The sequence below is a fragment of the Boleophthalmus pectinirostris genome, unplaced genomic scaffold (assembly GCF_026225935.1).
Source record: "Boleophthalmus pectinirostris isolate CB_2022bp ecotype Guang Dong unplaced genomic scaffold, ASM2622593v1 HiC_scaffold_7, whole genome shotgun sequence".
Classification (NCBI taxonomy): Eukaryota; Metazoa; Chordata; class Actinopteri; order Gobiiformes; family Gobiidae; genus Boleophthalmus; species Boleophthalmus pectinirostris.
In genome coordinates, this window is record NW_026571473.1 from 37878861 (window position 1) to 37892947 (window position 14087).

Sequence of the window (14087 nt, forward strand, 5' to 3'; positions counted from 1 at the left end):
AGATTTTGTCGTCTTTTGGCGTTGAGTCAGTTCGTCGCGCTGCCGTCGCCAGAATCTCGCCATCGACTCACTGACGCCGAGCTCACGTGCAGCAGCAGCTCTGTTTCCTTCTTCGCTGTCCTGTCTGTATCGTGTCAGTGTCTTGGAGGATTTCAGCAGATTTCAGACTCAGCGCACACTGCCGCCGTCGCCTTATCGCCGCCGTTTTTGATTTATGGATCTACGTCGAGGTTAATGCGGCGCGAAGTAATTCACCGCTGCAAAGCTAGGAGGCTACGATTTAAAAAAGGTGTTCGTGTTTACAAAATGAGGCGGGACAGCGGAGAACCAGGAGTGTATGTAGAGACGACCAATCACAGCCCTTATTGTCTGCGTCGCTTTCTCTTGTTACCCTATGTTCGATTATTCTTCCAAATTGGTTTTCGAAGGAAGTTGCCTAGTGACACCTTTGTGACACTGCCCTTTTCGTGGGTGGCGGTGGTGAAAAAAGTTGCCCGGGCAGGGATTCCGACTCAGAATCCAAGACGCCCACTGTGACGTGTAAATATTAAGTTAAGCCAATGATGTTCATTATGTCGTCTTATATACTTTAACTTCTTAGGTTCTTTTTAAAGACAATGCAGTAAAGTGTGTTTACCTTGTTGACATGTTTCGGCTGCTGCATCTTCAGAACTGTCCCCGGTGTTGGTGGTGACGTGTCGTATATCAGCTGTTGTTACTTCCTGTAGGCGTGGTCAGACCTGATGGACCTGGCAGGTCGCTCAGACTGACCACGCCTCCCGTCGCCCGGTGTCTCTGGAGGAGGGTGTCCCAGGTGTGTGAAAGGAGGAACGCTCCGTCATCACGGTTAACGCTGTCCGTGCCTCGTTTCCTGATTTCACCGTCCTCCTTGATCCAGCGTTTGAACTTGTTGTTTTCCGATCCAATGACCCGAGCCCCGACCTGATCCATAATGTGGTTGTTCCTTTTACAGTGTCTGATGTGGCGGATTTTAGGTTTTCCTGTTCTGCTTTGTCTTTTTGTGTTCTGGTGAGTCTCCCTGACGTTTCCTTTTCGCATTCCTTTTGGTGTTCCTTTTTTCGGATGTGAAATGCCCGTCAGTCTGAGCGACCTGCCAGGTCCATCAGGTCTGACCACGCCTACAGGAAGTAACAACAGCTGACATACGACACGTCACCACCAACACCGGTGACAGTTCTGAAGATGCAGCAGCTGAAACATGTCAACAAGGTAAACACACTTTACTGCATTGTCTTTAAAAAGAACCTAAGAAGTTAAAGTAAATATGAAGTGTTTTCATTGGACAATTGGACAATTTGGTGGTTTAAATGACAGTTTCAGTCTCTTGTATCTCTGTCTGTGGGTTTGAGTCGTGTTGTGCTGAGGCCAATATTGAACAAATACTTGATTTATCGAGCATTAACGTCCCTAAAGTTGTAACGGAAGAGAAATCATAACATAAAATGAAGTGCAAATTTCAAAAATCAAATTAATGAAAGTGGCAGCATTTTCATAAGATGATGAAATAATTATAATCCAAGTCCTGGTTTGATCCTGGTCCTTCTGAACTCGGGTTAGTCCTGGTTCAGATCCAGCGGCTTCCCGAGCGGCTATAAGGTTGGTCAATAAGCCGCTACACACTGGATGGACGGACAAAACCTGGACTTCAGCGACACAGAAACCATCCTGTCGGGATTCAGAAAGACCCGAATAATTCTAACTGGAACTGACGCTGAGTCTGACGACAGCGACAGAGAAGAGGAAGCGGCGCAACGTTTACCTCCGGAGGTCGAGGAGTTGTTCAGAAGTGACACCGAGGATGAAGAACTGAATGGATTTAGTGATTTGGAGTGAGATGGAGAGTTTGTTAAACTTGTTCTGTTCTGTTGTTTATGTTATAGTTTATCTGAAGAACTGTTCATATGTGACGTTAAAGGTTGTATGGAGGATTTTTTTTTTAGGTTCAACTTGTCATTGAAAGTTTAAAATAACATTACAGAGACGCAGCAGCCTTGGAATTATGATGACCAAAAAAAAAAAAAGAATGAAAATCTATCAACTGTGGACGTAGTGAGTCCAGACAAACATCAGCCAATAGATAACGAGGCTCCCTCTTTATCTATTGGCTGTTAGGTTGTCAATCAAACTCCTTACATTTCTAGTGTAACTGACTCTCGGCGCGCGGGGATGACGTGGTTTATGCGGCGGTTCTTAGAGGCTTTTTTTAAACTGTCGCTTCCTCGCAGTTCGCACAAAGTTTGTCGCGACGGCGGACGAGAATCCACGACCAGTTCGCCGCAAAAGAAAGTCGGTTTTTGAGGTCGCTGAAAGAAGAAGAGAAGGAGAAAAGGAGCGAAGACAAACTGAGGTGATTCTTGGAGATTCCTTCCAGCGACGGTGCGACTGAAGCAGACGAAGGGTCTAAAAACTGACGCGTCGGTTGTTAAATTATTTCAACAGTGATTCTGAACGCGCACTGGCTGTAAACAAGTGTGATTTCTAGAGTAAAGAGGCGGGAGGAGGAGATGTTTCTACTGAGGAGCTGTGGAGGAGGAAGGTGGAGTCACACAAGCACAACATTTGACAAAGGACTGTCGCTGTATTTTTCTTCCCTGAAAAAATCCTCTATACAACCTTTAACAGTCTGTTCTTCTCTCTTCTATTTTTATTACTACAACTTGACTTTACACATGAAGTTCCTGGCCTCTGATTTTATAAAATGAATTTCCCACAAAACATGCGACTTATATGTTATTTTCTTCTTCATTATGCATTTTTTGACTGGTGCAACTTATATTCCAAAGCCTCTTATATTCCCAAAAAATGTAAATATTTTAGTTTAGTTTACATCTAGGCTCATTTTAAATAATTTGTAGATGTAAATCTTTCAAAAACACATCTTATTAAAGTGCGCTGATATTTACCTGCATATTACACAGACGGTGGGGTCATTCGAGGCCTCGTTCAGGAGTTCAGTCGAGGACACAGGATGTCAAACAATAGTCCAGCTCCGAGAACAAACAGCTCCAAAGGTCCTGGCACCGAACCTGATTCACCACAAACGCCAAACCTGATGAGATGTGCAGTATTTGTTAGAAAGAGTGAAGTGTTTAGAGCAAAACGACGACAGACTCAGTCATTTTTGGTGAATATAACACTTTCAGTTGCTCTAAATATGTCCTGGTTTGATCCTGGTTCAGATCCAGTTGGTGCTAGTCTAGTCCTGGTTTAATTCTGGTTTAGTTCTGGGTGGAGTTGAATAGTTCTGGTTTGGGGATTTAAAAACAGCGAGAGGTACAGACTCCATCACTCTGCTGCGTCTCGGTCCGACAGATTTCACAGAGTCTGGAGGAAAAAGTCTTTGTCCTGTGGAAAAGTGGATGATGCTCGAACCAAACACAAACCTGAGGAGATGTTGTGAAGCTGCAGGAGGCTCGGGGTCCTGCTGCTTCTGTGGGGCTTTGATTTTGGATAAACCTCGACAGTGTCTCCAGCAAAACACCTCCTTCATCTCCTCCTTCATCTTCTCCTCTCCTCCTCTTCCTCCTCCAAACTGTAGTTTTCCAGAATCTCAGGTGTGAGTTTGTCGTATTTCACTGTGACTCGACACTTGTCTTATTAATGTTTGTGTGTAAAATGTCCAGTTTCTGATAAAGTAGGATGACCAAACGTCCGTTTTTCCCTGGACATGTCCGTATTTTGCGTCCTGTCCTGGGAGTTCAGGTTTTTGTTTTGTTTTTTAAGTGATGCAAATGTCCGGGTTTTCATTACCGTTCACTGGGGGCATTAAACTGAGCGTCTCTTGTAGTTCTCTGTGACTCAGAAGGAGCGAGACACAAACACGCCGAAGCACAAATGTGCATTTAACAATGACTTGTACAAGAAATTCTCCGTTCCCCATCCCGGTCGGGACAAGTGTGAGTCCATGTGCACAGGTTGAGGTGAGAGGACAGTGTCCCTCGTTTATCGCGGGGGTTACGTCCTAAAAATAACCCACGATAGGTGAAATCCACGAAGTATCAACTTTATATTTTACAATTATTCTATCTGTTTTAAGGCTGTAAAACCTCAACACAAACTTTATACACTTTTCTGACACAGGACACTTAAAGCCTTTTTACATCCTTCTTAAAACTTATTGCTGCTGTCGTCTTTATGTTATTTTCCTCCTTCTTTATGTGACAAACTGAATTAATTTATTCCGTACTGGAGTCTACAGCGCAGAGTCCTGCACGGCTCCATTTCTGGAGACCTGCAGTACAACACCGCACCCGCGCAGGACAGGACCGCACCTGCCCGTTAACCTGAAATTATAGCACATTTTTGCACTGCCTACACCAGACTGAACCAGGACCAGGAACCGAAAGGAGGACTAAACCACGACTGAACCAGAAGTGAAACAGGACTCACTGTCGGGACGGGCTCGGAGGTGACGCAGGAGAAAAGACCGGCTCAGCTCCTCACCTCGTGAAGGTAAACGTGGCAATTGCCTGATCGTATTTGCGGACAAACTGCTCGGCGTTCTCTCTCTTAAAGGTTGTATGGAGGATTTTTTTTTGTTTCAAATTGTCAGTGAAAGTTTTAAATACCATTACAGAGACGCAGCAGTTTTGTAATTATGATGACCAAAAAAAAAAGAAAAATAAAAACGAGGCTCCCTCATTTTCTATTGGCTGTTGAGTTGTCAATCAAACTCCCTAGTATAACTGACTCGTCGGAGCGCGAGGATTACGTGGTTTACGCAGCGGTTCTTAGAGGCTTTTTCGAACTGTCGCTTCCTCGCATTTCACACAAAGTTTGTCGCGACGGCGGACGAGAATCCACGACCGGTTCACCGCAAAAGAAAGTCCGTTTTTGAGGTCGCTGAAAGAAGAAGAGAAGAGGAAAAGGAGCAAAGCCAAACTGAGGTGATTCTTGGAGATCTCGTCCAGCGATGGCGCGACCGAAGCAGACGAAGGGTCTAAAAACTGACGCGTCGGTCGCTGAATTACTTCTAGACAGGAAACTTCAACAGTAATTCTGAATGCGCACAAGGACTGTCGCTGTATTTCTCTTCCCTTAAAAAAATCCTCTATACAACCTTTAAGTCCAAGATTAGTCCTGGTTTAGACCTGGTTTAGTCCTGACAGACCCGTGTGTAAAAAAAAAAATAAATAAATCTAAAAAATCTGTGAAACGGCGAGACCACAAAAGGTGAACCACGATATAGCGAGAGACGACTGTAGCTCAGTGTCGAGGCCCCACCTCCCAGCTCCTGTAAGGTGTTCAGGTTTTCACAAATGGATAAAGACACATTCAGGCCCGAGTTCAGATCCAACATTTCTTCCACGGCTGAAAAAAAACGAGTGAGATCATCCTGTGAGGAAGTACGAGAATTCACACAAACACAGATCCATAGACTGTATCATCACGTTACTGTAGACGGATAGTTAGAACTTTACTGCCCCCTGGTGGAAAGATGTTGTCACACACTGTTAATCAAATAATAACAGAAAAAATCAGAGAGACAGAGCGATACACGACTGATCATAAATAAACTGTGTGATCCTTAAATCGGTTGTTGGAGGACTTGGGTCTGGAGGGAAAAGCCCAAAGTCTCCAAAGACGAGCTCTTCTTCTGCAGATCACAACATTATCCATTCAACCGTTTACCTTCTGTGAGCTACTTTTTGTAAAACGAAAATGCCAGAGAGCTACTCATTTAATTTTTGGGGTCACCAGAAATTGTGTAAATATAAGCACCATGTTGAGCTGCAGATGAAGTACAGGTAGACGTCCAGTTATCGTCCTGTTATCAGTGTACAAAATTAGGCGTAAAAATTATACATTTAATTCATTTCATTTCATTTCTTTTATTTGTTTGAGCCAGGTACAACAAAATTCAAAAACAATAACAAAAATTGTGATATGGACAAAAGGAGGAGGATGAAATTTTAAAAACTTAAGAGTCCTACCCCAACTGTTTTACATAATCACGTGGTTCACTTTTTTCTTTTTTTTCTTTTTTACATCACCTTTGGACGGCTTACCTGTCATTCTGCAGAAATATACAGATCATAAATATCCAATACTCAATATAAATGTTTATAGACACATAAACATAACACACATAAACACACACATGCAGAAACATATTTTCGTTTATGGTCACAAACAAAAAGTTTATCGTTTATGATCGTACAAAATAAACGGTAGTGAGATTGAAAAATGTAAAGATTTTTGTTTTCGTTTATGGTCATACAAACTGATAACAAAGAAGGCACAAAAGCTTATCGTTTATGATTGTACCAAAATAAACAATAATGAGAATTAAAAAATATAATAAAATTTAAAAATGTAAGGATTTTCACTGTTTCTAGTCGGACAACCTGATATTAATGATAAAGAGGGCACGGAATTTACAAAGGAAATAGGAATTTAATCAATCAAATTTGAGTTATTCAGCCCAATATGTATAATTCAGAAATCCCTTGGCGAGCGACTTGGAAGGAGGTGGAGAAATACTGGCAACTCCCGATCTACAGGCTGGAGACTCCTGAGCCACAATGACAGAAGTTGGAGTTCTGCGCCCCCTGGTGGAGGGAGCTGTTGCGTGAACACTGAAGACACTGTTTTTTAAGGCCCGATTTACACGTACACAGTATTTTTAAAAACAGAGACATTTCCCTTCATTTGTTCACATCTTTCACACGAAAATGATGCATTCGCCTCTTGAATCTTTCTATAAAACTCCAGTTAGATTGGAGATTCTGGAAAACTTCGGTTTGGCTTTTTTGTGTAAAGTGAAATACACATGTAACCGCGCTGAACTTGGCCGTGCAAATAACCCGTCTGTTCGTCTTTCGTTCGTCGTATATTTAGTTTGTGTTGTGAATAAATGGCCAGGACACAGTGCTGTCTTTTGCGGTTTTAAAGGTTGTATAGAGGATTGTTGTTGACAGTTATTTTTCAAATGTTGTGCATGCGTGACACCACCTTCCTCCTCCACAGCTCCTCAGTAGAAACACCTCCTCCTCCCGCCTCTTTACTCTAGAAATCACGCTTGTTTACATCCAGTGTCTGTTCAGAATCACTGTTGAAGTTTCCTGTCTAGAAATAATTCAGCGACCGACGCGTCAGTTTTTAGACCCTTCGTCTGCTTCGTTCGCACCATCGCTGGAAGAAATCTCCAAGAATCACCTCAGTTTGTCTTTGCTCTTTTTCTCCTTCTCTTCGTCTTTCAGCGACCTCAAAAACCGACTTTCTTTTGCGGCGAACTGGTCGTGGATTCTCGTCCGCCGTCGCAACAAACTTTGTGTGAACTGCGAGGAAGCGACAGTTTAAAAAAGCCTCTAAGAACCGCCGCATAAACCACGTCATCCCCGCGCGATGACGAGTCAGTTACACTAGAAACGTAGGGAGTTTGATTGACAACCGAACAGCCAGTAGAAAATGAGGCAGCCTCGTTTTCTATTGGCTGATGTTTATCTGGCCTCAACACGTCCACAGTTGATAGATTTTCATTCTTTTTTTTTTGGTCATAATTACAAAGCTGCTGCATCTATGTAATGGTATTTTAAACTTTGACAATTTGAAACTAAAAAAAAAAAAAAATCCTCCATACAACCTTTAATCTGCACGAAACAAAATGTGTACTGGTCAGGAAACCTCGGCTCAACACGGCGAGCAGCTCAAGGAGAGCAAGTCACACTAGCTTCTAAAAGTTATCTTCCGTCACGACATGTGCAAGACTCCTTTACATTGCACAAAATATCAGCTCATAAAAGTTCTGGATGACATAAATTAGTTGTACAATTAGGCTGTGACCATATCATGAGTAATTAAAGAGAAATACACGATTTTTACTGACAAGAGCTAAAATCAGTGACCCACCTCGTGCTCTGGCAACGTGCTCGTCGACGCCAAGGGCACTTATCACCATCGGTCACCACAAGAGGGCGCCACACAACCAAAATCAGTCCAATAAATGTAAGGACAAGTGGAATAAAAATCATGTAATCACCGATAAGCGCGGAGTTTTAGGAGCTGACGTGTCAAAAGTGCGACCAGCGTTTCCCTTTTGCTCAATGATGACGACGATTCTTCTGGTACAAACACTTTTCTTGTGAGAAATGAGACAAATGAGGCTTTAACGGATCTGTGGAGAGGCGAGCCGCTCACGAATGCACGTTTTTCAAGGTACTTTTGAGTTATTCTTACAACTGTAATGAATTAAAGGTTGTATAGAGGATTTTTTTCAGGGAAGAAAAATACAGCGACAGTCCTTTGTCAAATGTTGTGCTTGTGTGACTCCACCTTCCTCCTCCACAGCTCCTCAGTAGAAACATCTCCTCCTCCCGCCTCTTTACTCTAGAAATCACACTTGTTTACAGCCAGTGTCGTTCAGAATCACTGTTGAAATAATTTAACAACAGACGCGTCAGTTTTTAGACCCTTCGTCTGCTTCAGTCGCACCGTCGCTGGAAGGAATCTCCAAGAATCACCTCAGTTTGTCTTCGCTCCTTTTCTCCTTCTCTTCTTCTTTCAGCGACCTCAAAAACCGACTTTCTTTTGCGGCGAACTGGTCGCGGATTCTCGTCCGCCGTCGCGACAAACTTTGTGCGAACTGCGAGGAAGCGACAGTTTAAAAAAAGCCTCTAAGAACCGCCGCATAAACCACGTCATCCCCGCGCGATGACGAGTCAGTTACACTAGAAATGTAAGGAGTTTGATTGACAACCTAACAGCCAATAGATAAAGAGGGAGCCTCGTTATCTATTGGCTGATGTTTGTCTGGACTCACTACGTCCACAGTTGATAGATTTTCATTCTTTTTTTTTTGGTCATCATAATTCCAAGGCTGCTGCGTCTCTGTAATGTTATTTTAAACTTTCAATGACAAGTTGAACCTAAAAAAAAAATCCTCCATACGACCTTTAAATGCTAAAGGTTTGAGTCTTGGTGTAGTTCTGACGGCGCTTGATGGAGGATTTACGGAGGTCGATGTAAACGAAAACATTTTTGAAAACGATGCTGTGTGCACAATTTTATTTAGGAAAACGGAAATACTATGGAAATAATAGTTTCTCAACAAACCCGACTCTGTATAAATGTAACCTAAGAGTAGAGCAGATGAGCTGAGTCCAGACACGTGACTTTCAGCATCAACACGTGTTAAACCAAACCACTCACGCTCTTGAATCTGAGGAGGAAGAGCCGCAGAAAGTCAAAGGAGGATCTGGTAAAAACAGATTTATTGTAGGTCATTGTGCACTTCAGGGTGAAAAATAATACATTATAATTAAATAAAACAATAAAGGGATAATTATAAACCAAATATGAACAGTATACAGTGTTTTTAGACCAAGCTTTGTGAGTTGTAGCGTTTCTAAAATGAATGTTGTGAACTGTTGAGGAAATCAGTGCCCCCTGCTGGACAACACGGGTACTGCACTTCTCACTGTAAACTAAAAACTGAAATGTGTTTGAAGGGAAAATGTAACTGCGGCTTTTTAAAGAGTCATTTATTGTGAAATGTGGTGAATTAAAGGAGACATGTTATACTTAATCAACATGTGTACTACATACTGTGGTGTAGTGATACTGTGCTCCTCTCCTCCTCAGAAGTACTTGGAGTAACTCTGTTTAAAACACTCACTTTGATCTGTGTAAACAAATGGCACTTTTCTGTGTAAAAGGAGTTATTAAAAGAGCTAAAGAGTGTAAGACTGAGATTTGTCTGTGTCCCTGGATAACACAGCATTTACTGAGAAGTATTATAATGCTGATTTTCTGATCCGGCACTTCACTTTCTTACTGGGCGACGTGGGTGAAGTGTCTTCATTTGTCTGTTATTATGTTAATACGTCCATATTTTATTTTATATTCATGGACAAAGGAGTGAAATAAAAAACCCAGGATCATGTTGAGCAGGTCAATATGAACAGTTTTTCCAATAGAAAATGAATTGAAGCCAGAGTTGATGGAGCCGGTAAACACCATGCTCACTTTGTCTGGAACGTGGCAGGTTTGCTCTGTGCATTTATCTAAACATTATGTAAATGTCACATCTGACACATAAACATGATCACAGCTGCACCGCAGAGTTCTGCCTCAAACTGTGAATGTTGTGAACATTCTGTTCATTATGAACATAAATCAGGTCGTGTTAATCGAACATAAATCAGGTCGTGTTAGTCGTGTACGTCACAAACAAACACAAAGACAAACATGAGACAAGGAACTTTGTTAAAACATTTATTTTGTAATAATTTGTCCTTTTTTTCTTTTTGCATAAGTGCAAAATGCACCCGAACAGCCACCTGAGGGAAGTCTACATCTTTAAATAAAAAACAAGCAAAGTGTACATTTATAGTACAAAATTCTCTTTTTAAAAAATTGCACAGTTTGTGTATAATATATATTCATAATCTCCATTTTAAACAAACTTTAAAGGCTCAGAAAGTAAACAAAATTCATCAAATGAAAAATAAAAACATTTTCCCAAGAATTTAAAGCTGAGAAAACTTGAGACCCTGTTTGACTTTTTGTCCACCATAAATATACATACATTTGATCAAGTCTCTTCACATAGATTCTCTGTGCTAGTGTTGAACACACAATCAAAATTATTGCAAAGTAGTTCTACTATAAAACACGGAGGAGGGGAGGGGGAAAAGCTTCTTCTGCTGACTCTTCAGAGCCACTGGAAAGTCCTGGGTCCCTGCGCCACCGCACCTGCGCCACCGCACCTGCATGACTGCACCTGCCCAAACTGTGTGACCACACCTGTGTGACAGGTGTGGTCACACCTGTATATACATCGGTCACACCTGTACGACAGCCGCCACACCTGTGCGGACACACCTGTGCGGACACACCCGTGCGACCATGCCGACACACCTGTGTGACACACCTGTGCGGACACACCTGTGCGGACACACCTGTGCGGACACACCCGTGCGACCACACCGTGCGACGCACACACCATGCGACCGTGTGACCACACCTGTGCGGACACACCTGTGCGACCACACCCGTGCGACAGCAGCCACACCCATGCGACCGTGTGACCACACCTGTGAGGACACACTTGTGCGACAGCAGCTGCTGACACGTGTATGACAGGTGTGTGACAGGTGTATGACAGGTGTGTGACAGGTGTGTGACAGGTGTGTGACACCTGTCGGTCGTGTCTAACACGTGTCCCGCCTCCTGCAGTTGTCCCTGTGGTGCGGGGGGAGCGTGGGGTCAGCGCCTGTACGGGTGGAAGCCCTGTACGTTGTGGTTCTGTCCCCGTCCGAAGGCGCTGGGGGCGGGCTGAGGGGCGGGAGCGGGGGCCTGTGCTGTGGGGGTCCCGTAGGAGGCGGGGGGCTGTGTGGGGTCTGCGAAACTGTGGGTGAACGCTGTCAGCTCCTGGCCATAACCTGCACGGGACGAGACACAAGACAACAGAGGAGCTCTGGATTATCAGGGACACACAGGTGCACAGGGACACGACGTAAAGACGAGGAAAAATCCACCACGTTTCATCAAACTTTGAGTTTTGTGTTGTTGTGAAGTGTCGTTTGAACAGCCTGGTCCGACCGCACAACTTTCTCGTTGTTTTGTCTGTCAATACAAAGTCTGTCATGTCTCCTCATTCAGGTTGTTCTGGAGGAGAAGTGGAGCGTCACAGCTGGGGAGGGTTTACGCTCACAGATGGATCAGGCTTAACAGATAAAACACAACATTTAATGCACACTGTTCTAAAACACAGAACAGGTCTGATTCTTACTCTTCATGGTGGATTTTTCTTACTTTTTCCTAAAAGATAAATGTTTTTTATTCAAACTTTAAATGAATCTATGGAGGAAAGGTAAAGACATTAAATATCACTCTCTATGAACAGTAGATGGCAGTATTTCCCTGAGAGACACAGGAAGGAGCAGTAAGATGGACTGAGGAGCTAACTGAGGTTTTCACTGGAGTGGTATGGCATGGGTCGGGTCGGGTCAGACCAGGGTTTGATGTTGTTGACACGATAAAAGCTGCACAGGGGAGACAAATACGGGAATAAATCATTTTTTTGCAACAAGAAAATGACTTATTTTATGAGCAGAGACACGGCGGCTCTTGCACCACACACTAGTTTTTGTCAAATCTAACGCTTGTATTGTTCTTTAAAGGCCCTGACTCATTAAATAAACATCATATTTCTGTCTATTTATTGTCCAAACACTGTTACATCTCTTTTTTGGAAGCAGAATGATGAGAACTTGAGCCAACATTTTGGATAGAAGCGTCTTTGTTGGGGTAAAATTTTCGCTGTCGGTGTCATAGTTTAATTTTATCTTCAGGAAGTTTTAATGTCATTTCTAAACTCCCAGACGCCGGGCTCGTATCCGTCTGACCCCCTTCCATTCCCATATTACTCCGTGGAAACAGCGGAGAGAAGGCGAAGGCTGCCAAAGAGAGAATGCGCTATGGAGTTTCACAGCAGAACAGAACCGGGAAGGAGAGAAAGAGAAGAGAAGAAACGGTGAAATGGACGTCTTTCTTAATCGTAAGTCCTTCCTTCTTTTTTTTTTTTTTTTTTTTCTTTTTTATTTGGCCAGCCCTCGAGCTCAAATGTGGAGACAGCACGGAGGGGGGGGAGAAGAAGAAGAAGAAGAAGAAGAAGAAGAAGAGAACACAACGGGTGAATGGACGCCTGATGATGCGCTGACAACTCAACCATGAACAAGTGTCTGACAATTAGATCATCCTTTTTTTTTAGTCTGTAAATCAGCAAAAAGCAACGCAAACGTGGAGGAGGAGGAGGAGGACATGTCCGAGTGCAGCCGAGCGCAGGGGCCTTTTTTTTTTTTTTCGAGAGGGCACTTCAGGGCTCCTCGCTCTTTGCTCTTTCACGCCGCGGCCACGGCCCACTGCACCGGGACAATGTCGTCGTCGTCGTCGGGGGGTGGAGGGAAACCGCATGCAGGACATGGACACATGCACGACCACACCAAGCACCCAAGAGTCTAATGCAGCAAGAGTCTAACGCAGAGTGAGAGAGCAGAGTCTAGAGTGGTCACCTACCTGCGCTATAGCCTCCCTGCTCTTCCTGACCATAAGTGTGAGTGGGGCGTGTGGGTCCGTAGGCCGAGGGGTCCTGCGGGTAGTTACCGAGGCCTAGCGGGACAGACGAGCACACCAAGGATGACTGGACCCGACCAAACTACCGTCGCCGACCACAACTGCGCGCGGCTAACTCAGGACTAACCTCGGCTTAACACTTTATGGGTTAAACAGGGTTCCCGCTCGGAGACTATCGGGATTATCGTGTAAATTCTTAACAAATTTAGGTCAATAATGTGTGAAAAAAACAAAAAAAAAAGATGTTACTGGTTTAGTTTTCCAGTTTTTGGTTAAATCTACTTCTACAAAACTTCCACTGAGTCAAATTTATTTATATTTGCCGCCATTTCTACGACCAGAGTTGGGGAGTAACAGATTACATGTATCGGAGTGATGTAATCAGAGTACAAATTATGAGTATTCAGTATTCAGTTACAGTTACTGTTTCAGTGAGTGGTAATTGGATTACAGTTACTTTGTTGAAATAAATGGATTACACGGCAGTGTTTTCCTGTTTTCACATTTTGGGCTGTACTCCCCTTGTTTGTTTGTTTTTGCCGGAAACTAAACCAGGACTAAACCAGGACTAAAACCAGGACTAAACCAGATCTAAACCAGGACTAAACCAGGACTAAACCAGACTAAACCAGGACTAAAACATGCCGCATGGACGTGTTTCCTCTTTTTCTATCAATAATATTTTTAATTTGGTTCAGTAAAGTCTGGACTTTTTATTTTCTTTTATCAGACAAAACATCTTATGTTACAATTTCCTCGTCTTTGTTTCTCTACAGCAAATCAAGTAATCCAAAGTATTCAGATTACATTACTCACTTTAAGTAATTTAATGGATTATGTTACAAACTACATTTTGGTGTATGTAATCTGTAATCTGTAGGGGATTACATTTTAAAAGTCACCTTCCCAACACTGTCTACAACCAAGAGATCTTTTTCACAACGGCCAAAGGTGCCGCGATGTACGGTTAACGTAACGACCGGTTAAAG

At 43.2% G+C, this 14087-nt stretch overlaps 1 protein-coding gene and 1 long non-coding RNA gene across 9 annotated transcripts in view; both read right to left on the reverse strand.

Moving 5' to 3' along the window:
* Window positions 1-2942: 2942 nt before the first annotated feature.
* Window positions 2943-14087, reverse strand: part of dazap1 (DAZ associated protein 1) — an 85719-nt gene continuing 74574 nt past the window's right edge. Inside the window, exons 12-13 of one of the 8 annotated variants that reach the window (XM_055164540.1) lie at window positions 13042-13134; window positions 11124-11405 (exon numbers count right to left, since the gene is read on the reverse strand). In XM_055164540.1, the coding sequence (XP_055020515.1) occupies window positions 11230-11405; window positions 13042-13134 (269 nt within the window). In that variant the 3' untranslated portion in view covers window positions 11124-11229. Of the gene's footprint in view, window positions 3071-11123; window positions 11406-11425; window positions 11690-13041; window positions 13135-14087 lie in introns of those variants that run through there. The other 7 variants (XM_055164539.1, XM_055164538.1, XM_055164543.1 and 4 more) reach the window with 7 other exon arrangements.
* On the reverse strand, window positions 10221-10947 carry LOC129412014 (uncharacterized). The gene is made up of 2 exons (XR_008633537.1): window positions 10895-10947; window positions 10221-10831 (listed from the first exon to the last, which is right to left on the reverse strand). It is a non-coding gene; the product is annotated as an uncharacterized LOC129412014 (long non-coding RNA).